General features: G+C 44.9%; 1 protein-coding gene across 1 annotated transcript in view; it reads left to right on the top strand.

Annotated features, from left to right (window-relative positions):
• The window catches only part of RNF157 (ring finger protein 157), a 73,051-nt gene that overhangs the window by 20,227 nt on the left and 26,732 nt on the right, over window positions 1-26,092 (top strand). Inside the window, 1 exon segment of the mRNA XM_026484227.4 lies at window positions 4-122. Within this exon segment, the coding sequence (XP_026340012.4) occupies window positions 4-122 (119 nt within the window).

Raw genomic sequence — 26,092 nt, forward strand, 5'->3', positions numbered from 1 at the left:
TAGGAAGCTATTTTGCCAGCCACTTCATTATGGGAGGAGAGAAGTTTGACTCCACGCACCCTGAAGGTTACCTCTTTGGAGAGAACAGTGATCTGAACTTTCTGGGGAACAGACCAGTAACGGTATGGTTATAACCTGTTTACTTCCATGCGGGGCTTCGGTGGCCAATTCGAACAGTCTTATAAGAGTAAGTTTGTGATCACTGGCTCAGCAGTGTCTCTGACTTGATGTGAGTTGAGAGGGGGCCGGGGAGCCAGACCACAGCCCCTTTGCTGGCAGTGGGTCTCTCGTCACTAGAGGCTGACCCGTGGAAAGGCTGCCGGAGTCTGCCTAAGGGTGAGGACGTCTCACATTCTCTGGCTGTCCTAAGGATTCTTGTCTCTGCCTACATGCCACCTCCACAGACAGCCCTTTCCCAGCTCTGCTAGCACAACCTCACCTTGCTTTTTTCCTTCTTGTAGCACTTAACACCATATAGGCTTTTATTTCTGTCTCGCCCTCTGTCTGTTATCGGCCCTCTCTTTTAGAATGTAAATTTCACAGGGTCAGGAACTGTTTTTACTGGTGCATCCCAGCACCTAGAACAAAGCCTGGTACGTACTGACTAGCCCTTAAAGATTCATTGAGTGGATGACTGAGAAGTTTTCCCTTGATATCTGAACTGAGAGATTATGTCTCTGTTCATTCAACTCATTCCATAAACTTACCTTACGGAGCATCTTCTCTACACCCAGCATGAGGCTTTGGAAGAATGGCTGCCATATGGCGAGCGAGTAGGCGCTGTGTGCCCAGGAAGGTCCTCGAGACTTTTCAGTATTATTCTTAATCTTCGTAAGGACGCACCTGACAGTTATCATTATTCTTTTTTTTTTTTTTTTTTTTGAAGCAAGCTCTATGCCTAACGTGTGACACTTGAACTCACTACCCCGAGGTCAAGAGTCTCGTTCTCGGGTATTAAGGAGGGCACTTGTGACAAGCGCTGGGTGTTGCATGTAAGTGGTGAATCACGAAATCCTACACAAACTAATATTACACTGTATGTTAGCTAACTGGGATTTAGATAAAAACTTGAAAAAAGAAAGAAAAAAGAGTCGTGTGCTCTACCGACCGATCCAGCTAGGCACCCCAGAACATTTACTATTAACCCCATTTTCTAAGAGGGAGAACCGAGGTTCTAAGAAACGAGAAATGACAATACTAGCGTTTGCGAAGTGCGTGCTATGTTCCAGGCACTGTTCTAAGTGTTTACACGAAGTTTTCCCGAAGCCAAATAACCAGGTCTGCCTGGCCGCAGATCTATAACCTTTCCACTGCTTCTCATTGCTTCAACATAGCCTGCCTTCCTCCAGAAGCTCCCAGTGTGTGGGGTAAACGAAACATAGGAACAGGAAATACATGAACAGCAGTGGAGGTCCGAAGTGACCGGATGCTGCAGGGCGCGAGAGCGGGAGAGAGGACGGCAAGCGCGGGCCGCTCGCGCTGCTGTTAAGAAGAGGTGGAGAGTGTTGAGCAAGGCTTTGGAGATGCCTGGCTTTTCACCAGCGGGGTGGGGAAGGGGCTTTCCAGGAGAGAGGTGCAGAGTACGGGCCTAAAAGCGATCCCATTGTTGTTGAATCAGCAAACGTTTACCGAGCAACTGCTGTGTGCCGGGTACTGTGATAGGCGCTGGGGATACAAAGCTGAAATGAGCATGGTTTGTTCCTCCCTGGAGCAAATAAGGAAGCCAGTCTGGCGGGAGCGGACGTGGCCTGACGGCGAAACAGGATCGGAAAGGTAGGTGGGGGGCTCTGTTACCTCCAGAGGTTCTTGACTCTTTCTTATAGGCCATGGCAAATATTGAAGATTTTTAGGTAGGTAAGTGACCTGGAGGTTTTTTTGTTTTTTGTTTTTGGGTTTTTTTGGTGATTGGTGTCCATTGTTTACTTCCTTTGTATCTGGAGTGATCCCCTCCTCTAATTCACAGTCCAGGTGTGCTTTCAAAATGCCCCATCCTTTCTGCTTCACATTTAGTCCTGCCAACTAATGCTCATCAAATGTCTTCTCTTTGATTTTGTTACTCTGCCTTAGCAATTAGAGTAGAAGGATCTTTCTTTTTTGATAGAGCCAGTAAGAATTTTGCCTCCCTCCGCAGAAATCAGCTCATGCTTGGAAAACGGCCCTTTCTTCTTATGGGGACTTGCCATTTGCATCTGTTACTCCCTTTCTGTTTCCTTCCCTCTGGTGTCAGAATAGGGATCTTGTTTGTTTGTTTGTTTGTTTGTTTTTAATTTTGAACTTTTTGGGCTATAGAGATTATTTAAAACCAAATAAATGCTTCTCTGGGGTCATTTGGAGGTTTGTGCTGGCTGGCACACCTTCCCAGTTCAGTTGCCTCGTTGACACTTCTCTGTGAATCCGTGAGGACTGAGCTCCTCCGGAAGCCCTGGAGAGTAGCCTTGACCTTGACCTTACGCTTGAGACTTTTTCCAAAGGAGCATCAACATTGGACTTTTTGTTGTTGTTTCTATGTAGTCATCATTAAATATGCTTGATGTACTAAGCAAATGTTTCCAAAAGACATCAAATCAGAGTAACTTCAAATAGGGAGCTCGAACTATAGTATACAGAATGGTAACAGCTAACATTTCGTGAACACTTCCTGTTTGCCCCGCCTCGTTGTTCTAAGCTCTTCATATGTGTCCTCACACCCTGATGAGGAAGGTCCCTATTGGACAGATGAGGAGCATGGGCACAAGGAATTTAAACAGGGGTCAGCAAGCCTGTAAGTGGCTGAATCAGGATTTGAACCTCGCAGTCCAGCTCCAGAGTCTGAAGCCCCCTGCTGTTGCTGCCCCTCAGGGCTCGTGTGCTCAGAATCTCTGCCCACATCACGTCGGCGCGTCTGTCCGAGTAGGTCATCAGGTGCCAGTTGTGAGATGCGCAGAGATCTAAAAGTAGACCTGGTGGCAGGGACATGTTCTCTTGGAGTGTCTCTTGCGAGAGCTGTTATGTGGTGTGTAATTCCATCTGCTGCTCTGACCTCTGTGTTTTGCTGTTACTGCATATCACGCCTGGTTAGGAGACAGCGCAGAGACTGAGGATGGACTTGTAGCTTGAGTTCTGAGGAATTGACTTCTACTCTCTAGAAACATGTCCCCAGGGTCAGTAACTGGGCATCCGGTTGCAAAGGAAAAAGAACAGCCTTTTAAAGGCATCAAGCAGCTCCTCGATCCAGAGAGAATGAAGATGGGGAGTAGAAGATGTTGAAATAAATTGTTACATAAAATATAGATACCATAGACTTCCTGGCTCGTGGGACTTGTGGTCTTTCCCGTCATTTCTGACTGATCAGACTAAAAAGTATCTCCTGCAAACATATCACTGGGCCTGGAGTTTGTACCGGAGCCCTGCTGATCTACCACTTACCGTAATCTGTCAAAGTCGAATTTAGTATCAGGTCCTCAGGGTCAGATTTGAAGAACGAGAGTGTGCATACACCTAGAAGGATGGTGGAAGAGAGGCGGGAATCAAGATTTCAGGTTTTGTTTACATCTTACGTTAAGCCCTTTGCAACCTTGGCAAGTCTATCACTAAGGCTCTCAAGTTACCCAGTGTAAACGGGGGGGAGTTCTAACTTTGTAGGAATGTGATACTTGAAAAATGCCTGGGAATTGCTGGGTAACAAGAAGCCCTGAGCAGTGTGGCTACACTGCTGCCCCTTAGGTTGGTTATTCATGCAGCTACTGGTAGTTTTGGGTGGAGAGAATATTCACTGGCTTTGAAGTAACTGTCTTAAGTAGTGCATGGGGCTTCTGAAGGTCTTTCTGCTCTGATCCCTGTATCTAGAGGAGCTAAGATCTCCATGTTTGTGCATCACGGTTACAAAATGTTAAATCAAGGCCATCCTTCCCCTTCCTAGGTAGTGGACGAGCCAGGGCTGATTTTTTGCACCTTTACTGAGCTAGGTCTTCTTTTGTCAAGGTAACTTACTGCTAGAACTCTAAGTTATTTAGAGGCTCAGTGAACTGAGCATTGTCAGAGAATCAAGTGATACCTTGACCCTACCTGAGTTCAAACGTATGCTCTCACCTTTGAGGAAAGTAGTTGAGTTTTAGTCGAGCCCCCGGTAGTCCTCATCATCTTGTGTGTTCTGTCCCTGGGCGGCTGGGACTCAGCCTCTTCCTCCTTGTGCTGCCTGCAGCCAGGGCGGCACAGCTGGCCTTGAGAACCAAGGTGCACACAGGTGGGCCCTCCTTCTATCACCTAATAGAGATGCACCCAATCAAGACTCTGTAGATTGAGCCCTTTTATTCACATGTGTGCAGGGAGAGTGAGTTACTTTTTTTATTATTATTATTTTATTTGAGAGAGAGCAACAGTGAAAGAGATCACAGAGGGAGAGGGGGAAGCAGACTCCCCGCTGAGCAGGGAGCCTGAAGCAGGGCTCGATCCCAGGACCCCGAGATTGTGACCTGAGCTGAAGGCAGATGCTTCACCAGCTGAGCCACCCAGGCGCCCTGAGAGCAAGTTGTTCAAAGAAACGTGACAGCATGTCCATTTGTGAAGGAGAGTTTTGTGCACGTAGAGCTTTGTGTCAGTCGTGGTGCCATTCGTTCCTTCAGTAAGGATTTGCAGGTCACATACTGTGCTGGCACCCGGGAGTGCAAAGACTTGGCCCCGCCCCGAGGCTCATGGTATGACCGCCCGCAGGTTGCCCCTGACTGTGACGGGTTCTGGTAAGTTCTATGTGACTGTGTGAGAGACAGGGCCAGAGTACTGTGAGAGCAGAGAGGGGTGAGAATGCTTTCCACCCAGGGCACTGGCTCTGAGAGAGGATTCCTTGGACTGGGCAGGACAAGCAGCATTTCCCAGGTGGATACTGGAAAGATTATTGAGGCAGAATTAACAAGCAATGTGAGGAAGCAGCAAAGATGCAGACGTGCCTGTTGGGTTTCCAGAATGGTAAGTAGGCTGGAAGGATGGGATCATGAGGGATGTTGGCAGGAGGGGAGGCTGGAAAGACAAATTGGGCCCATGTTTGAAGGGTCATGAGGATTGTACTGAGAAGTTTATGCCTTTCTTTGTAAGGCAGTAAAGAAGGTCATAGTCATGGGTTGGTTTGCCACTGACTAGCTTCGTGGTGTTGGCTAAGGTATTGGCCGTGAGTGCGCCTCAGTTTCCCCATCTATAAAAATACCTATCTTGCAGATACATTTTAAGGATTCAAAAAATGACAGCTATTATGATTTGATTGACCTTTCAGAAAGTTAATTCTTTAAGTCCCCTCACGGTGTAGAGAGTACATTGGAAAGACGAGATGAGGGACCAGTTAGGTGGTGGTTTGTTTTAGTTAAGGAAGAAGTTACAGGGGCGCCTGGGTGGCTCAGTTGGTGAAGTGTCTGCCTTCAGCTCAGGTCACAATCTCGGGGTCCTGGGATCGAGTCCCGCATCGGGCTCCCTGCTCAGTGGGGAGCCTGCTTCTTCCTCTCCCTCTGCGGATCTCCCTGCTTGTCCTCTCTCTCTGTCAAATAAATAAAATCTTAAAAAGAAGAAGAAGAAGAAGAAGAAGAAGAAGAAGAAGAAGAAGAAGAAGAAGAAGAAGATACAAAGTGCCTGAGCTAGAATCGTGGCGGTAACAATAAAGATGGAGCAGGTTCAAGCGTGTGGGCAGTGTGAGTTGAAGGCAGGGAGTGTTAGGGGCGTGATGAGCCGCCTCTGTGGGGCAGCTAACGTTTAAACCGGATGCTGTGTGTGGGTTTTATCTGCAGTTTGGTTTGTGCCCGGACCCCGGCATCGTCAGGCGGTTGGTGACAATGCAGGCACCCTGCCGTGTATTCCCTGAGCGCCTGTGTGGGTCTGCCCAGGCTGCTGAAACAAAACACCATAAACTAGCGGCCTAGACAACAGGTATTCATTCATAGCTCAAAGTTCTGGAGGCCGGGAAGGCCATGATCAAGGTGCTGGCCGATTTAGTCCTGGTGAGGGCCTTCGTGCAAGTGACCGTCTTCTTGCTGGGTCATCACATGCTGGGAGGGGGGTGCTCTCTCCCTCTTCGTCTCCTTTTAAGGGCACTAATCCCATCTTGAGAGGCCCACCATTCTGACCCCATCTAACCCGAATTACCTCCCAAAGCCTCATCTCTGAATACAATCCCATTGGGGGTTAGGCCTTCAACGTATGAATTTTTGGGAGGATGTACAAGAGCTCGTGGCATGAACATGCCTCTTTTCTGTGGGGATGTGGGTATGCCTTGTAGATTGAGTTATTTGCCTTTTGCATGCTATCATCTTTCTTCCTTCTTTAATAAATTGTCCTACAACTGTGTTTGGCGTTTAGTTTGGCAGTATGCACATTTTTTGGTTATGCATACCCTTTGGTCAAGCGACTTCATTTCTCTGAATCTCTGTATAAAGGAGAAACACACTCCTTTATGTTCTGCTGCAACACTGATTCACTTTTGACACCAGAGACGTGGGCGGTGCACGCATGAGGCAGGAATTGTTAAATAAATTATAGTGTGTCTACACTAAGAACTGGTATTCAGCCAAAAATAAAGTAGGTTTGTACCCACTGAGATGAAAATACGTCCGTGACCACATGGTTTGCTGAAAAAAGCAAGCTGTTATGTATAATGCGGAATCTGATTCCATTTCTGATCAAAATAACAGTGTCACAATGTACGTATGTCTGTGTATTTACATTTGTAGATGCATAAAGTACGTCCAAAACCATTGCGTTTTACTCTATGACAGTGGTAACTCTTGGGGTGAATCAGCGAGGGGACGTGCTCGCCTCTGCCTTTGTATTTTTCTATATGAATATGTATTTGAATTTGAACTTTTCCTAATGAGCACACTTTTATTTTTAAAACAGAAGCATTTACATTTTCTGTAAAAATAGGGAAAGGGACTACTGCTGAACAGGGGAGGAGACAGTTCTAGGAAAATACAGGGAGTAGGAAAGTTAAGGAAATCCCTAAAATAATGGCTTAACTGTTATGTGAACTACAGGCAGGGTGTGGCCTGCGGTGTGGGGTTGGGGGCTTGTGGAGAGTAACAAGATCAGAGTCGGCATGGTGAGGGTTGGAGCCCGGTAGCTTCGTCCCAGTCCCATTCGTGTCAATATGCAGTCATTTACCTTTAGAAACATTCGGTTCAGGGACCCTGGGTGGCTCAGTCGGTGAAGCGTCTGCCTTCAGTTCAGTTCACGATCTTGGGGTTTGGGATCGAGCCCTACGTCTGGCTCTCCACTCAGCGGCGAGTCTGCTTCTCCAGCTCCCTCTGTGATCTCTCTCACTTTCGCTCTCTCTCAAATAAATTTAGAAAAAATAATAACTCGCTCTCCCTGCACACATGTGAGTAAAACGGCTCAATTTACAGGGACTTGACTCCAGTTTTAGAAAATTATGTAAATGAAATCATTATAGGTCTTCAGTTTTGAAATTTAATCTGTTGTTATGTTCTTGCCAAAAACTTAATCCATTTATATTACTTTTTATTCTTAATAAAGATGAAGAAATTATTTCAAACACCTTCTTTAGGGAAAGTTGCTTCCTGCCACATAGTGAATAAATACTGACTATGTAAACAAACAACCGTTTTGCAGTGTGAAGGTAATATAGTCATATTTCCAAATACCAAGAGAGTATAATCAAATTGTAGATTTTATCCTAGATGGAGTTTTATTTGTTTGGTTAGTAAACTCTACGCCCAACATGGAGCTTGAACTCAGGATACAAGGGTATGAAGAGTCACATGCTCTACCAAGGGGGCCAGGTATCCACCCCTCAAGAGTTAGTTTCAACTCTCTCTTGATTCCAGAGATAACAAGAAAAAAGCTGGTTCCTTTAAATGGAGAGCAGGAGAGATTTTTTTTTTTTGGTAGGTAAATAAGAGCTTAAAATGAGACTCAGCAGTATGTGAAAAGTCAGCTATACCTCTGGAAAATAAATTATAGCATAAAAAAGACAACTTCAGAAGCTAGTTGGGTCCAAGAATTTGCTACTTAGCTCTGAAAAGGCCATTTTTGTTCTTCTGGGAGTTTTCTGACCTGACACCTCTGTTTTACGGAGTTGGGTTTCTATAGCAGGTGAATCATCGGATGGACAGGGGTCCTGTGGCTGTGGGGAGGCAGCAGTGTGACAGAGGCCAAGCGAGCCTCGTCACTGAGTGCAGCTATACTTGACGACCCTAAGGTCCCCAGTGACAAGGACTCAGGAGGAGTTGCTGCAAAAGAAGTCAGGTCCTTTGATACGGCTGTTCCTGCCCTCCGGTTCTTTTTTTTTTTTTTTTTTTAACTTTCTTTTTTTAAAAACAACTCCTTTTAACTTACTTTCTATTGTTTTTCTTCTCACTTTTTTATTGTGAATTGTGAAATATATATATGTAAGTAGATGAACCATGTATCTACAGTTTGAAGAAACTGTAAACAAACAGCCTATACCCACCACCCAGATCGTTGCCAGCACCTCGGAAGTTCTCCCTGTGCCTGACCCTGATTGCATCTGTATTACTTTGTTAAATAACAGCTTTATGGGGATATAATTCACCATGTGTTTCTCCATGGTAGAGTTACCATCTTTCTCTTTGTTGCTAATAAGTATCTTGGGGAAGATAGTTTGAAACTACTGCTTAGATTTCTTTTTTTAATGCAAAAAGCATCAGCTGAGTTTGCTTCTTCCTTTAGCTAAATATGCTGCATTGGCCACTCCCCTGCTTGGGCTCTGTCTCTAGTGAAATAGGGCGTTCCATATTAGATCTACTGCCTCTCATTGAGATGCAAGACCGGGATCGTGGTTTTCTCTCTGCTGTGTAAACTTCAGGGTAAAATTTCATGGATAGAAGTTATAGAAAGGGGGGTGCCTGTGTGGCTCAGTTGGTGAAATGTCTGCCTTCAGCTCAGGTCATGATCTCAGGGTCCTGGAATCAAGCCCTGCATCAGGCTCCCTCTCCCTCTGCCGCTCCCCCTGCTTGTGCTCTCTCTCTTTCTGTCAAATAAGTAAATAAAATCTTTGGAAGGAAGGAAGGAAGGAAGGAAGGAAGGAAGGAAGGAAGGAAGGAAGGAAGGAGGGAGGGAGGGAGGGAAGGAAGGAAGGAAAGGAAGGAAGGAAGGAAGGAGAAGGGAAAAGAAGGGGAGGGGAGGGGAGGGAAGGGAAGGAAAGGAAAGGAAAGGAAAGGAAAGGAAAGGAAAGGAAAGGAAAGGAAAGGAAAGGAAAGGAAAGGAAAGGAAGTTGCAATGTAACCTGAAATGATGACGGAGAGGAGAGAAATTCTCTGGAGAAGAACATTTACTGGAGATGAATGAGGAACAGGAGGAGTTTTTAGTAGCTGTTGGCCTCTAGTGGGTTACCTTCTCTGTATAAGAATTTCAAAATCAGTTTGGATTATAAGAGAGAAAGAATTATAAAAGGGAGAAGAAAGTAGAGGCGGAGAAGGAGGCAATAGTTACTTTTCTGTTCTTACCTTTAATTTGGCGTCTCTGCTGGCTAAGTAGATGGTTTTCTTTACTAATCATTAGGCTGTGCCCGCTGTGGGTATTTTTCCCCTCCCCATTACACAAATCGCTGATTGATTGACTCAGTCATTCCTACATTCATTTAGCATTTTTAAAAAAGATTTATTTATTTTTAGAGAGAGAGCACAAGCAGAAGGGGCAGAGAGAGAAGCCCAAGCAGATTCCATGCTGAGCACAGAACCCGACGTGGGGCTCAATCTCATGACCCTGAGATCAGTACCTGAGCGGAAGTCAAGAGTCTGACGCCCAACTGACTGTGCCTCCCAGGCGCCCCTCATTTACCATTTTATTGAACACCTGTGATATTCCAGGCCAGTATTAAACACTAGAGACACAAAGGCAGATAAAATACAGTCCCTGAACTAAAGAACTTCTCCAATAGTTGGGAAACGAGAACATCTTGGAGGAGGGGCTGAGGAGCAAAGGCAAAGAGGCAGCTAAACGAGATGAGGGCTGTGTGCTCCAGATGATTCCCTCTAACAGGAGCTTAGCATCCAGTGGAGCCAGGCCTAGCTGGAGGGGCCTCGTACGCCTTCCTGCAGGCTTTGGACTTCTCTCTTGTAGGCATGGGGAACCACTAGTGGGTTTTAACCTGGGAGTCCTATAATACACATTCTGAAAGATCACTCAGACGACAGTATAGAGGATGGATTAGAGGGTCGTGGGGACAGGTAAAGGGGAACCAGATGTCCACCTGAGATTCGATGGAAGTCTCATCTCAGGTTGCAGTGGGAATGAAGAGGATGGCCCTGATTCGTGAGGCAGGATTACGTTGGTAACCAACATAAGCAGCAGAGTCTCAGCTTTGGTAATCGGACTGACTTCCAGCCCCCCGCCCCCCCCCCAAACACAAAGGACATGGCCAGCTAGCGCGTTTTCCCGTTCTGTGTGGCAGACCCAGCCTAGCATGCCTACTCCTTTAAGACTTTTGACCTTTTCTTCCAACAACTGCTGTGCCAGATTCTGGAATCCATTAATGTGGTCCGTTGCTTTTCTAAGCTCCCATGAGGCCACCTTCCCCAGCCCATGTTAGACCCAGGGCCCTTGCAAGGTATTAGTTCTGTCTCCATACCAGCAGGCTCTCCCTCATCCAGCTTTATATTCCACAACACCCCTTGACCCAGCACCTCAGACCACTCCCACATACGTTGTTCTGACCTGTGCCTGTGTTAGCCTGGGCCTGCATATTTCTGGCATAATAACTCCCCCTCTCTTAGCAGGCCTAGCAGGCCCCAGGTGAGTAATACTCAGATTTGACCCTAATTATGGCCTATGGCCAGGAGAGAAGATGGGGCAGCTCCTTTGTAGGGCAAGCACTGTCTTGTAAGGTGCTTCTCTTGTCTGAGACCGCTGTGTCATCTTCAAGCAAAGGGGATTCCCCTATCTTCCAAGGAGAGGGAGCCAGCCACTTTGCAGGCCCAGGGAATCTGGAGTTCATGGTTCTCAAGCGAATGTACATAGACATCCCCTTTCAAGCCTTGGAGTCCACTCTTTCCTCATCAGGGCCCCAACTTTGACTTCATAGACTTGACTCGGGCTGAGAGCTCAGCCTTCTTTTTGGTTCGGCCACTCCTTAAAATTAGGTCCCATGCCTGTAGGAGATGACTGTCTTTAAAATATGCTGCAGGAGGCTGACTGACTGTCATACTTGACCTTAAATTGCTGATCGCTATATCTGGACTGGCTTTTTCCCTTTTCGATGAATGGATGGCTCTTAATAACAGCCGCCCACTTCTACAGTTTTACTGTCATCATTTCTCCTGTACTTCCTGTACCAGAGACCGTAAACCAGCCAGCGCATCCCCTGCCCTGTGTCGCACCACTGCGACACGCCAGGGACCATCTGGGCGGGTGGGTCCTTACTGCCATCTGGCTGGTGGGTAACCTACCCCCAAATTCCACCCACAGAGTCCACGTCCTTCGGCAGCTGCTGATACCACTTCTCTAGAAACAAACCTGAGATGGAGATCTTTGTGAGAGCTGTTTATTGAAGGAAGGCTCTCCTGGGAATGGGGATAGCAGAAGCCAGATGGGGCAGGGGAGCAGAACTGAACAACGATGTGGTCTTGGCAGAGATTCGCTTCAGCCTGGTCCCTCGGGAAAGCTTTGGAGTACGACTTGTACCGCAGAGTCGCCCTATCTTGAGGCAGGGGGCCTGGCCTTTTGTACGCCCTTGCCCATGTCTCCCTGGCTGCTGACGGCCCTGTGGTGGTATGATGAAGGAGAAATCGGGGCATTTTCTTGGGCCAGGAGCCTTCGGTTCCTAATTGCTGGAGAAGGAGCAGCTATGGGCTGTTTGTGGCCAACATTCTCAGCAGCTGGAGAACGGGAACACGGTGAGGGGGTGGAGACGGGCTGCGAGAGCATCACTGCACAGCCGTTCTCACTTCTGCTCTTGCGTTTTTTTCTCCCCTTGCTTTTTAAGTGACTAGCATATCTTGGAGATCATTCTAGATCTGTTTACAGAGAGCTGGCTTGTCCTTTTTTTTTTTTTTTTTTTTTTTTTTAAAGATTTTATTTATTTATGTGACAGAGAGACAGCCAGCGAGAGAGGGAACACAGCAGGGGGAGTGGGAGAGGAAGAAGCAGGCTCATAGCGGAGGAGCCTGATGTGGGACTCGATCCCAGATCGCCAGGATCACGCCCTGAGCCGAAGGCAGACGCTTTAACGACTGCGCTACCCAGGCGCCCCCTGGCTTGTCCTTTTTAAAAATGATACTGAAGTATAACAGATACACCGAAAGGTAACAAATTGTACACTTGATTTTCACGAAGCAAACACACCTTTATGACCGGTGTCCAGATCAAGAACTAGAACATGGCCAGCCCCCTAGAAGCTCCCCTGGTCCCCCTTTCTGTCACGACCTCTGACTCAGGGTAACCGCTATCCCGTCTTCTCTCCTGATTTGATCTTTATATAAGTGGAACCATACACACGTGCCCATTTACGTCTGGTTCCTTTCATGTAGAACGCGTGTGAGATTTGCTTATCTCCGTGCGTGGAGTGATTGTTTATTCTCGTTGCGCATGTGCTGCACGTGTGAGTGTCCCACAGTTCATTCACATGATGGTGTATCGCATTTGGCATTCTGTTGTGTGGGGCTATGATGAATAGTGCTGCTGTGACCATCCCATTGCACGTATCTTGTGGGGCGTAGGTACGCATGTCTGTTCCGAGTGCACCCGGGACTGGCATTGCCTCGGCATGGGGTATGCTGTTGCAGACACTGCCGAACGGTTTTCCAGTGCAACTGCACCAACTGCCCTCCAACCAGCATGGGTTAGAGTCCCCAGGACCTAGTATTTTCTATCCTTTTCATCCTGGTGGGTGTGTAGGATTAATTTTCATTTTCCCGATGATTCATGAGGTCAAGCACCTTTACATATGTTTACTGGCCATCCGGATTCCCCTTCTGTGCACTGTCAGTTCAAATCTTTTCTATTAGCTTGTTCTTTCTTGGTAAGGAAATACTAAGAAAATAGGAGTCCTTTCTCAGATAAATATATTGCAAATGTCTTTTCCCAGTCTCTGCTTGCCTTTCACTCTTTTTCTTTGAATGTATGTATTTTTATTGAGATATAATTGACATATAACATTGTATAAGTTTCAGATATACAGTGCGTTGGTCTGATGTATTTATGTATTACAGTATAATTGTAGTCTTGGCTAACAGCTCCCTCAGGTCACAGAGTAGAGAACCCTAACCCTAACCCTAGCCCAAGGCCAGCATAGCTCTTGAGTGCTTCCTGCAGGATTCAGTAAAACTTCGGTATTTTGTGAGGCCCGAGTAACTCAATGTGAGGTCAAGCCGCATCTGACAGCAAGAACATCCTATTGAAACTCAAGTTTTTAGCTTTTAACAGAATTTTCATATTCATCTATATTCGGTTCCAGCTATAGAAATTCATGTTTTCCTTCAACCTCAGAAGTTCCTCTAAACTGGAAGGAAGTCTAGTTCTGGCTAGTGCTGTACCGTCGTGGGAGAGCAGACTGGGATGTTTACGCAGGGTCGATTTAAAATGAAGCCTTTGTTTTTGGACTTTAAAGAGCTGCTCCCCATCTCACCAGGATGTGTCCTGCTTTCAGTAGGGGCTGTATAGGCATCTCAAGCTGCAGTGAATTTTGTTGCCCTTCATACCCCTCAAGCCCTGGCTTCTCCCCCTTCCTAACATACATGAGAGGCTCGTGGGGCAACGGAGCACACAGTTTTGTGTGCAAGCTAAAAGAGGCCTTTGGGTATTTTATGTAAGCATTGTAAAGAATGTGTCTTGTCATTCTGGAAAGGGTAAAAAAAAAAATAGGGATAGAAAACAGATCAGTGGTTGCCAGGGACTGGGGTGCAGGGAGGGGTTGCCTACAGAAGGACATGAAGGAATGTGTAGGGGTGATGGAAATGTTCTGTATCTTGATTATGATGGTGGTTACACAGCTGTATGTATTTGTCAAAATTCAAAGAACTGTACACATAAAAGGGTGAATTTTGCTTTTGATGTAAATTAGATCTCAATAAGCCTAACTTAAAAAAAAAAAAAAGAATATGTCTTAGAAAGGACGAGTCAGGGGCACCTTGGTGGCTCAGTCCGTTAAGCTTCTGCCTTTGGCTCAGGTCATGATCCTGGAGTCCCGGGATCAAGCCCCACATCGGGCTCCCTGCTCAGCGGGGAGTCTCCTTCTCCCTCTGCCCCTCACCCCACTCTCATTCTCACTCTTTCAAATAAATCATAAAAATAAAATCTTTTTTTAAAAAAAGAAAGGAAGAAAGAGTGGTTCATAGACATACCAGTGCTGTCTCTGAGGCCTGGTCTCCACGTCGCTCAGGGAGCCCCTGTTCGTGAGCAGGCACCACAGAGAGAGGTGCAGAGCTGGGGGTGCAGGGGGTGCTGGAAGGAGTGACAGGGCAGCCTGGCTTCTGCATCGGCAGCCCTCAGCCGCAGTTGTTAATCCCCGCTCCCCGGCAGCGGGTGCGTATGTCTCCCTGCAGGACAGAAGCCGGTCGTCTCAGACCTGTGCTTGGTTTTCTTCATTGGCTCATGATTGTTTGGGGTCATGCTGCAGAAGTCCTGTTTGTTAGACCGCCAGGGCCACAAGGGGGGCTTGCTTACCTCCTGTTTACAGAGCATCTCCCATTGCCTTCCAGTCATAAGCTGAGAACCTCAAAGAACCTTCCAGTCACCATGGTAGGAATTTATGTCTCCCCAAGAGCCTGCTTTCCCGAGAGGTTAAATTCCAATGGAGCATGTGGCAGATTTGCAGTAACTCTCCTGGGTCACAACAAAGTGAGATACATCCTAATGGTATTTACTCCAAGTGCTTTGGGATTCATAGATAAGAGATATTTATCAAACTGCTGACCTTTCATTCATACGTTCATTTTCCTAAGTATAGGCATACCTGTTCCATGGCGCTTCACTTTATTGGGCTTGGCAGATGTTGAGTGTTTTACAGATTGAAGGCTTGTGGCAATATTGTGTTGGGCAAGTTCCAACAGCATTTGTTCACTTCATGTCTCGTGTTGCATGTTGGTAATTCTTATGCTATTTCAAACTTCTTTATTATGTTTGTTATGGTGATCTGAGGTAAGTGATGATGACTGACTTGCTGAAAGCTCAGATGATGGTTAGCATCTTTTAGCAATAAAATCTATTTTTTAAGGGCACCTGGGTAGCTCAGTTGGTTAAGTGACTGCCTTCGACTCAGGTCATGATCCTAGAGTCCCTGGATTGAGTCCCGCATGGGGCTCCCTGCTCAGCGGGGGTCTGCTTCTCCCTCCCCCGTCTCGTGCTCTCTTTCTCTTAAATAAATAAATAAAAACTTCCAAATATAAAATAAAATATATTTTTTAAAGATTTAAAGATTTTATTTATTTATTTATTTATTTATTTATTTATTTGAGAGAGAGACAAAGAGAGCACAAGCAGGAGGAAGGGCAGAGGGAGAAGGAAAAGCAGACTCACCACTGAGTGGAACCCAACACAGGGCTTGATCCCAGGACCCCAGGACCCTGAGATCATGACCTCAGCCAAAGGCAGATGCTTAACTGACTGAGCCACCTAGGCGCCCCTCCACATCGTTCTTTTCACATAATGAATGCTATTACACACTCGATAGACCACAGCATAGTGTGAACATAACTTTTATAGGCACTGGGAAACTGAAACATTCATTTGACTTGCTTTCTTGCACGGGTCTGGACCTGAACCCACGGTATCTGAGGTATGCCTGCATTCACAACTGTATTACAGGTAGATTTCTTTAAAGAAGACAGTATTATCGGGGCGCCTGGGTGGCTCAGTCGATTGAGTGTCTGATTCAGTTTCAGCTCAGGTCGTGATCTCAGGGTCCTGAGATCGAGCCCCACATTGGGCTCGGTGCTCAGCACTGAAACTGCTTGTCCCTCTCCCTCTGCTCCTCCCCCTACTCTCTCTCTCTCATAAATAAATAAAATCTTTAAAATAAAAAGAAGATAGTATTATCACTAATGATAATCACAAATGATCACCAATATTTCCATAGCACTGTATGATCTTTGAAACATTTCTTATTTGATTTTAATCACCCTAGGAGACAGACAAGGGCTGTAAATCCCATTTTACAGAGAAGGAGACTGATGCCCAGAGACGATAAATTACTCACCCAAGGTCTCACTTATCAGTAAGTGCAAGAACTGAGGCCCGAAACTGGGTCTTCTAGCTCCTGGTGTTGCCATCACTTTATTAAATAATCCCATTTACGTTCTCTGGACCCACATGCAGTTCAGTGGCAGGACCAGAGGGTCTTAGCTCCTAGTTAAACTTGATAAATATTGATGCACAAAGCCTTTATAAAAAAACACTTGGGAGTGTGTGTTTTCCACTTATCTTGTGAACATCTTTGTGCCAGCCTGCCATTTAGCCCGAGGGGTAAATACTCAGAATCCTGAGAGTCATTATGGGCAATGCTACGCTCTTCTGAAGATCTTATTCATGCATTCGTATCTAATTCTGTCTTCTGCACGCTCTGGCCTAATCACTCTGGGTGATACGAAGACAACTCTCACATGGATTTTCCCCTCAAGCTTACAGTCTTGCAGGAAGATCAGGCGTATACACACAGGGGAGGACGTGATACTTGAGTTGTACGGTTTCACAGAAGCTCTGAGAAAGGACCTTTATGACCTAAGTTTTGCTGACTTGGAAAGTGCCACTAAAACACTTGAACTTGTGGTTTGTTGGTGAATGCTGTTTCTTAACAAACCAGCACACGAAGATCTGCTGTGGTATTCAGCAGTGAAACCAAAGCATCTGTGTTGTAGGAATTTCCTCGAAATTTCTTTGAAACACACTGAAGCTAAACGTACACACTCTCACTCTGTTTCCTGTTGTCATCGGACATACCACCTTACGGGAAACTATGATGATTGCTGTTGCATTTCAAAGAAAAATTTGGTTAATTTTTTCAGCTTTTAAAGAGATACACAGTGGCCTTAATTTGTAGTGAAACTGTTCTACAAATTCTATAAAGTCAAGGACTTCTGAGTCCAATAACAGTTCGCTACATGTGCAGAATAGCATCCCAGAGAGCACTCTCCTTGTAGTCTCTACATGGTCTTGCCAGGCCCATCGGGTAAGATAGCAGCACCCGTGATTACAGAAGCCAATCAGACGTGTGCTTGATCTTTCCAAGGCAGTGCTGATACATGAGCTTTGCAGTAAAGGTTGCTATAAGAAAAGAAGAGAATGTAGTCCCTGGCCATTTTTCTATTTATTAAAATTTTAAATGCTGGAAACACCACAAGCGTATATCCTCAACTAACCCATACCTTAAAATACGTTTACAAGAAAGAGGGGAGCATGTGGTTGGCCTGAGCACTTCATAGAAGGAGTGATAGGAGTAAGTGGCAGTGGGCAGAGGTGATGGTCTACGAAGTAGTTTCACAATTAATAGCTAAGCCATTGTCTCCTGGCCTCTAACCTCCCCCGATGCTGGGGCTGGGGTCCAGGGGTCGCATTCCTCCATCGCCCTCTGCTCTGGGTCAGGCTCTGCCAACAGAGGGTACTGGAAGGGCTGGAGGAGGAGAAGGGCCCACCTCAGAAGTCCAATAGGGACTGCACTAAATCTGTAGATTGCTGTGGGTAATATGGCCATTGTAACAATATTAATTCTTCCAATCCATGAGCATGGAATATTTGTCTTTCCATTTGTCTGTGTCATCTTCAATTTCTTTCTATCAACTATAGTCAAAAAGAAGAGGAATTCTGAGACCCAGGTTCAGCGGGCCCATGGGATCTGATAATGCCCACCTCTCCCCTCTGTTCCCTCAGCCCAAAGGGGACGGAGCTGCTTCCTGAGGTCACTCTCTGTCAGCTCAGTGTCCCCTTCTCATGTTTTAGTTCTCTAATGCCTGTTTAACCAGTGCCTTATAGTAAATTCTCTCTATTAAAATAACGGTGTGGTTTCTGTTTTCCTAAATGGACCTTGATTAATACAGCCCTTAATCTCACAAATTATGAGATGGCTAATAGTAAGCATATTTTACTGGTAAGGAAGTGGGGACCGAGTGAGGTACAATGATTGGTCTGAAATTATACGACCAGCGGTACCAGGGCCAAGACCTACACCTTCTGCTTTGAGATCCTGTGCTTTCCATTGCGTCTTAGCATTTCTCTCGCTGAATAACCTCTTACACAACCATGGTACATTTATCCAAATTAAAAATTAGCATAGGTGCAGGACTATTTTTTAAAACTACAGACTTTACTCAGCTTTCTTTTCACAAAAAACCCAAACCCAAAAAAAAACCCAAAAACCACTACAGACTTTCTTAGCACCACACTAGTTTTTCCACTCATGTCTCTTTTTCGTTCCTGAATCTAATCCAGGATGCCACATCACCTTTGCTTGTCACATCTCCTCATCTCCTTTAATCTGTGGGAGTTTCCCGGTTTTTCCTTATTTTTCACGATCTTGACAATTCTGAGATGTACTGGTTAGGCACTTTGTGGAGCTTCCCTTGGTTTAGGTTTTTGGGTGTTTTCTTATGATTAGACCAGGGTTACGGATGTGGGGGAAGAATACCAGGAGGTAAGTGCTCCCCCCATTGCATCACCGCAGAGGTACACGGTAGCTCGTCTTAGTACTGCCGATGGTGACCTTGATCACTTGGTCAAGGTGGTGTCTGTCAGGTTTACTCACTATACATCTTTACTTTTCCATAATTTATTTGTTAGAAGCCAGTCACTAACTCCTTGTTGAACTTTTGACTTCCCACCTATTTAGGGAGCTATGGTTTCTTAACAGATTATTAACTAGAGTTTAAAGAATCTCTGTATTAACGGCCAAGAATTACAAACCTAGGAGTCAGAGTGACGATGTTAGGAGATGTGACCATGTCTTGCTTCTTGGGGAATTATTATCCATTGTACCATCATTGTTTTGTACCATGTTTAAACTTGGAACTTGGCTATTTTTAGCCTCAAAAAGCTTATGGTTAATGCCAGGACACTATTTATTTGTGATGAACTGGAATCACCCCGGCAAGCCCTGAACGGTGATCAGAAGCTCAGGGTCTTGACAGCATGCGGGAAATCAGCAAAAAGGGGAAGAGCCATAGAGACACAGTTGCTGAGAAGAGGAACATTGGAGGTGTTAAAGGATGTGGCTGAAGGAGTGGAGATTTGTAAGAATGCGCTGAGAGGTGACAGGTGACAGACATGGAGAGAGGCGGAGGTCTCAAGTAGGAGGCCAAGGAAGGGATGGGGATGGAACACAGGATGAGAGGGAAGCCAGTGACAAAAATCGATTTTGGAGTTGGACTCTGCACATGGTATATTGTAATGTATGCATTTTGTCTCTGAGATTCACCATCTAGGACGTGAAGGTTACGGTTCTAGCTGCTAGATTTCACTGTACACAATACTTAAATGAGCTTGGGCTTTCATATGAGCCAAATAAAGTAGTTCAGTTGGGTTATATAACCTTGGGTATTCACGGCTGTTAAAGAATAATCAGAGCTCTCAAAGCTTTTGAAAGTTTAGCAGGGCAAAGTGGAGCAAACGTCACCTTGTTAAATTAGCTGCAGAATACAGACTGTAATATTAATAATTTAGAAATTAAACGAGACATATGCTATAGGTTTTTATTGTATGCTAATTATATGGGACTTCCAGATCTCATGGTTAGCTGAAGAAAATAAAATCTCAATAGGGTTACTGATTCAGAGTAATGACTTACTTCCTAGGGCTGTACCTACAAATAGATAGCTTAGCCAAAGTCACCAGACCTGACCAGGGCTGAGAATCCTGTCATTGATTGGCTCGTAAACGGAACCAATTCTGTACTTCATACTGTTACTCTTTTTCTCAAGCCAGAGCATATTTTCTTTGCAGGAATATGAGAGGAGACTTGACAACTCTTGTCATTAATCTTGGACCTTATTTATGTTGTGTTAGAGCCAGTATGTTTCAGTGGGAGCACAGAAAGACAGCTGGGGGGTTTTCAACTGGAAGACCAGCTTAATGGTTTTCTGTTTTTGAAGTATGGAATGAAGAAGACTTTGTTCCTCTTGCCCGACTTGGTAACTGGCCTGTTGAAAAATGACTGGAAAGCTAACAATTGGTGGCATTAGAACATTCATACGCTTCTTTGGGAAAAGAAAAAAATATGGGAAAAGAAAAAAATATGCGTGGTGTATTTTAAAATACGTGTTCCGACTAATACCGGTGCCCGTCTCTCTGGGCACGCTCTTTACGTACAGCGTCAGGCATCTCAAAATCTCTTGCTTAAAAGTGGGCTTGTATTTGTGAGCTGGGTTATGAGCCTTCCAACCAGATGAAATCCGGAAGTCAGGCGTCTAGAACGGAGAGCTTGTCTGAAAGGAGTAGTTTCTCTGACCATTAGTCATTATTTACCAACTTGCTGGAGGGAAAAGATGACTGTGTGTGCTTCAATAAAAGCACTTCTTTTTTCCCATTTAATCCCCCTTAAAATGATCTGGTGTTAGGCAAAAAAGCCTTTATATCTAAAAACAGCTCATCTTCAGGAAGGTACTTTTATTTTAGAAGCACAGGATGAGTGGGTTGTGCTTTATCTGGGTCCTGTTGGGGGTGAGGTGTCTTGGTGAGAGCTTTCTATCAGTGGGGAACTGAAAGTCGGGTAGGTTTCACTTGTCACCAAAGAGGTACATAGCCATGGTCATTGACCCAGATCTGTGTGGTTTTATGGTGGATGCTTTACTCCGCAGTGGATTTTTCATGCTTTTCTTATCACCTGTTAGGGTGATTGGAGAGAATTGGTTACTTGGGCGTAATCTCATCCTAGCGTTTGAATATTTTGGAAAAGGTCAGCATGAGATATGATGTCACATAGCCATGACATTGGTCCTGTGTGCTTCCTGCCAGGGGGCCTTGCAGAGGAGTTAGCAGACTATAAATAGAATGCCTTCTTGGATTGATTCCTTTGGTAACCAAACCTGGACACCGAGCACCTTTGTGTTAAGGTCACCTTGTGACACCCTCTCAGTGTCTCCCTCACATCTTCGATACAAGTGAGAAGAGTGTGCATGTTGTCAGCTTTGTGGTCACCAGTCTTTCTACACCAGTGATTGACTCCCCACGAGGATTGGATGGGAAATTAGTGAAAAGGGGTTTTACTGCTGTAAATATAGCTCATTTGACGTTCCGGTCTACAGCTCGCACAGTACAGCCTGTCTCGGCGCTGCAGCTGGTTAAATAGGCAACTTTGTATTCATTTCACAGCGTTCAAGCCGAGACTCAACTGTTCTCCCCCGACACTGATTTAAGAAAATGTTCTAAAGCATCACCAGTCTAAAAATACCCACTGGTAAGTCTTGGACACACAACACATCTGAGAAGAGGGGAAGTAGAGAAAGCTGAGAAAATAAGCAGACATCAAATAAAAAGGAACTGAAATTTAAAGATAAGAGCCCTAAAATCTGTAAAAGAAAGCGTTCGTGTAGTGCTGTAGATGAGTTATTCATATGACCCCAGATGTTGGTTTCCATAGTAACTATTATTTGACTCTTTGGCACAAATATTACATATCTGCTAATATATAAATTGAGTACTTTTCTATTTTAATTATAGATCGTCTAAAATAATATCCTTTCTCTTTGGAAGCAGGGTTTTGGCATTTGAAGCATTTTCTTTGCTAAATAAAAACTGAATTAGTGCATTTTAATTTGTTTTTCTCCCCCACCCTTCTTTTTCCCCTATTTTTCAGCCTTTTTTCCTATTAAGATTCCTTTTAAGGAATGTTCATGGCATCATTGTTTGTAAATAGCGAAAACTAGAAACAGATCAAGTGTTCCTTAGTGAAAGATTAGTAAGTACATAATGGTATGAAGTAGACTTTTCTAGAAAAATCAGGACTCTTTGGAGACATGATCAATTCCAGGGTTCGGAGAAAAACATAAGATTAACCTGGAGTATCTTGTGGTGCTAGCAAGTAAGGAAGAGCTCACAAAATGACGGAGGCATTGTCCAAGGACAGAGTAGCCAACCGATGGAGCCCCCAGCGGCCACATCTGGGCTGCTGTATGCATATGACCAGGCCCGAAGCTAATAGCAAATGTTAGCAAATTATGTATTTTTAAAAAAACCAACCTTTTTAGTGAAGTTAATTAATTATTCTTCTGAATGACTGTAGTCCTTTTTATAGACTACTGGGAATTGCCCAATAGTTTACAACTAAAATAAGATATCTTATCACCTCATAGGCACTGTGACCATATTTTCTACAACAAGATCTGAGTGCATCTGTTGGGGTAGTTTAACAAAATATTTGAAATTAGAATGGTTTAAAAAATCTAGGACGGGGCGCCTGGGTGGCTCAGTCGGTGAAGGATCTGCCTTTGGCTCAGGTCATGATCCCAGGGTCATGGGCTCTAGCCCCATGTCAGGCTGTCTGCTCAGAGGGAAGCCTGCTTCTTCCTCTCCCTCTGCCTGCTGCTTCCCCTACTTGTGCTCTCTCTCTCTCTGTCAAATAAATAAATAAAATCTTTTTTAAAAAATCTAGGATATATGTTTGATATCCACAGACACACACACACAAAGACTCATTCAGCCGCACACACTTCTTCCGTTCAGTCTAAACTGGCAGTTCCTCATTTGGTCACTAGGTGGCACTTGTCCAGTGTCAGGCGAGCGTAGCAGGAAACTGATGAACACTAGGATGAAAGGCCGAGGAGGAACTCACTTGCTCAGTGTTCACACAGAACTGGATGGGCAGCCCCCTGGGGTCCATTGAAAGAGTTCCTTTGGCTGAGCCTGTACTATACTCCTGTCCTGGACTTGAAGTGCTCGGTATTTAAATGATTCTGAGATTTGGGCTAATTTCAGCAGAGACACAGCAGGCCAGTCCTGGGAGGGTGCTGGACCAGATGCAAGTTGTCACAGCTCTGGGCCCCCTACAGATAGAACCAAGAGAGGGGTGCCTGGTCCCTCACCGAATCCCAGGCCCAGCACGGGACTCAGGGCGAAGTGAGAGTGTTGAATGGAGGGGTACACATCTTTGTTCTTTAAAAATAGTTTTGAGGAGAAACCACTGTGTTCTAGAAATATCTATCAGCGCCACGCTTTTGAGTAGCTCGGGCAGGAGGTGAGCAGTGGCTGCCTCTGCTGCTGGCAGTGTTCTCTGGCACCGCTGTACCCTGAATGTACCTTCGTGTCTTCCGCAGGTGCTCTTAGATCTTACGAACGAAAGGATTTTGTCATGCTGTGCTCCAAGAAAGCTTTTCTCTAAGACCTTTGATACTCCTGTTAAAATTTAAAAGGAGTATGGCATTAGGTGTGCTTTTGTATGTACTGCTGGCTAAGCATAAGGATGTAATCCAGAGTTTCGACCAGCTTCCAGAACCTGAACAGGATTTGGTATCTTTGCAGTGAATGTTTAAGTGTCAGACTCTCTACACGCTACTCAGGCTCGTAGAGAACACTCGGATCAGAGCCACGCGCCCTGCACTAGCTCAGGTAGCTGCAATGGAACGAATGTGGCTTTGGAGTCAGTTCCTGGTTGTGGGTTCAAATCCTGATGCCGCTACTCATTAGCCCTGTATCTTCAGTAATTACACAAATCTTTTGAATTCAGTTTCTGTATCTGCAAAATGAGGGTGTTAATACTGACGTTCTTCATTTATCTAATCAACCAACATATTCTTGAGTTCCTCGAGAACCTGACAATCTGGTGTGCATGGCAGACGTGTCTCTTAGTGTTGAGCACATTAAATAAGAATGTATTTTTTTAATTTATTTTTATTTTTAAAACTATTTTATTTATTTAAGTATTTGAAAGAGAGAGAGGAGAGAGCACACAAGCAGAAGGAGAGGGAGAAGCAGGCTTCCTGCTGAGTAGGGAGCCCGACTCGGAGCTCGATCCCAAGACCCGGGGATCATGACCTGAGCTGAAGGCAAACGCTTCACGGACTGAGCCACCAAGTTGCCCCAAATAAGAGTGTATTTAAACTGGAGGGGTTGGTGGTGTTGGTAGCATGACAGGTGAATATACTTCAGATCACTAAACTGTGTGCTTTAAATGGTGAAGGTGAACATTTTCATATTATGGCTATTTTACCACAATTAAATAAAGTAAAATGAAAAAATATGTATCTAAAGAACCCAGCCGGATCCTGGCACAAAGTGGATACTCAGTAAGCTTCCACTGAGTTGGGGAGTGAATGGTGACAAGGAAGGACCAAATGGAGTTGTTTCTCTCAGATACAAATACCTTGGCACAAGTAGGCCAGTCAAGGGGAAGAAATGGCCTTTTTGATCTTGTACAAAACATGCCACCAGGCCCACAGATGGAGGAAGACTGCCAGGCCTTCTGTAAGGCCGGTCCTGACTTCTTGCCTCAAGGTCAAGATGGCCTGATGGGAACGCCTTCCCATTTCTCAGACACCATTCCGGAGTACAGAAACTGAACGGCTTCGTGAAGGATACCTAACTGCAGTTTCTGGAATTCTGTTTCACTTTTCAGAATGAAGACAGGCTTTAGGTGAAGACTAGTGGACAAAGAATAAGGTTTGGTCTGCTCAGGGACTAGTGGACCGAACCTTCGAGGTCAGTACCTTTCTGACAGAGAATTGAAGCTCCGGGATTATTCTAAGTGGAAGACGAAGACCACTCGTCTTTCTTTTTTCCCTTTCCTTTTGTTTTTCTTTTCTGGGGGAGAAATGGGTGAAGAATGAAAGAAGAGTTGCACTTTTTTTTAAAACTCAGGTAGGAGTTATGGGTAACTCCCAAGTACCTGTGCAAATGAATATGATTAACTTGCTACTCCAGAAAAAAATTTTAATCCCAAAGTCATTTATTTTGGCTTTAGAATAGACTAGCATTTGTGTCGGATTTTCTTGCCTAATTACTTTTTGCTTAAGCTTATTTTAAAATTGTTTTAAATTCCTTTAGTGTGACAGCCTAGGGAAATGGGGGGTGGGGAAACGGGCCACAGAGAGGATCTGAACTAGAACCGCGCTTTCCTATAGAAAAGCCTCCTCATATGCTGCCAGTGGGAGAGCACAACTGGAATCAGCTTTCTGGAGAACAATTTGGCAAAATATTTTTTAAAGTCTTAAAAATATGCTTACTCTTTGATCCAGTAATTCCACTTCTAGGAATTTGTCCTAAGGAAGTAATCAAGCATGTAGAAATGTAGGAACAAGGCACTCACCACAACATTTGTATCGCAAAAAAATAAAAAAAGAAGAAGAAGAAGAAAGAGTGAAATCAATGGAAAACGTTGAATGCTATGGAATTGATTAAATAAAATATGTCCCTTTCTCCAATGTGTGTTGTACTCATGTCCGATTATAGACTTTTGAAACATTTACCACATCTTTCTAAGTGAAAAAGAGAATAAAATAGTGGGCACAGTTTGAAACCGGGCCTCGGCACAGGGAAGGGTAGGTGAGTAGACGGATGGATGGGGATGGACGCCTGTCTGGAGAGACTCGTTCTGCAGTGTTAACTTTGGTATTGCTGAGCGGTGAAAATGTAGCCGATTCTGTGTTTTTGTGTGTGTTTTTCAGATTTTCTGCTTGAGCATGTATTGCTTTGTAATTAGAAAAACCAATAGTCCTACGTTTTAAAAGAATATATGTTTCATATATCAATGATCAAGTTCAGTGTTTCTGTAGATTACCCACAAAGTGGGTAATCTGCATGCGCATAAAGTAGACTGAATGTATTTACTTCAGGGTCACATTCGCACAAGTGAATTATCACCAATCATACTGAATACATGAAATCAGATGTGCCGTAGGTTAAGTTACGTTTCCCAAGAAAAGGAACCACGTTCAGCAAAAATCTGTGACAGTGCCATTAGAGCATCATGTGGGTGTTCTATTTTCCGATCCCAGCACTAGGAGGTAGACGATCCTTTTTTTTTTTTTTTTTAAGATTTTATTTATTTATTTGACAGAGAGAGACAGCGAGAGAGGGAACACAAGCGAGGGGAGTGTGAGAGGGAGAAGCAGGCTTCCCGCTGAGCAGGGAGCCCGATGCGGGGCTCGATCCCAGGACCTTAGGATCATGACCTGAGCCGAAGGCAGACACTCAACGGCTGAGCCACCCAGGCACCCTGGAGACAGACAGGTGTAGAGCTAGGAGT

Source organism: Ursus arctos, unplaced genomic scaffold (genome assembly GCF_023065955.2).
Source record: "Ursus arctos isolate Adak ecotype North America unplaced genomic scaffold, UrsArc2.0 scaffold_24, whole genome shotgun sequence".
Taxonomy (NCBI): domain Eukaryota; kingdom Metazoa; phylum Chordata; class Mammalia; order Carnivora; family Ursidae; genus Ursus; species Ursus arctos.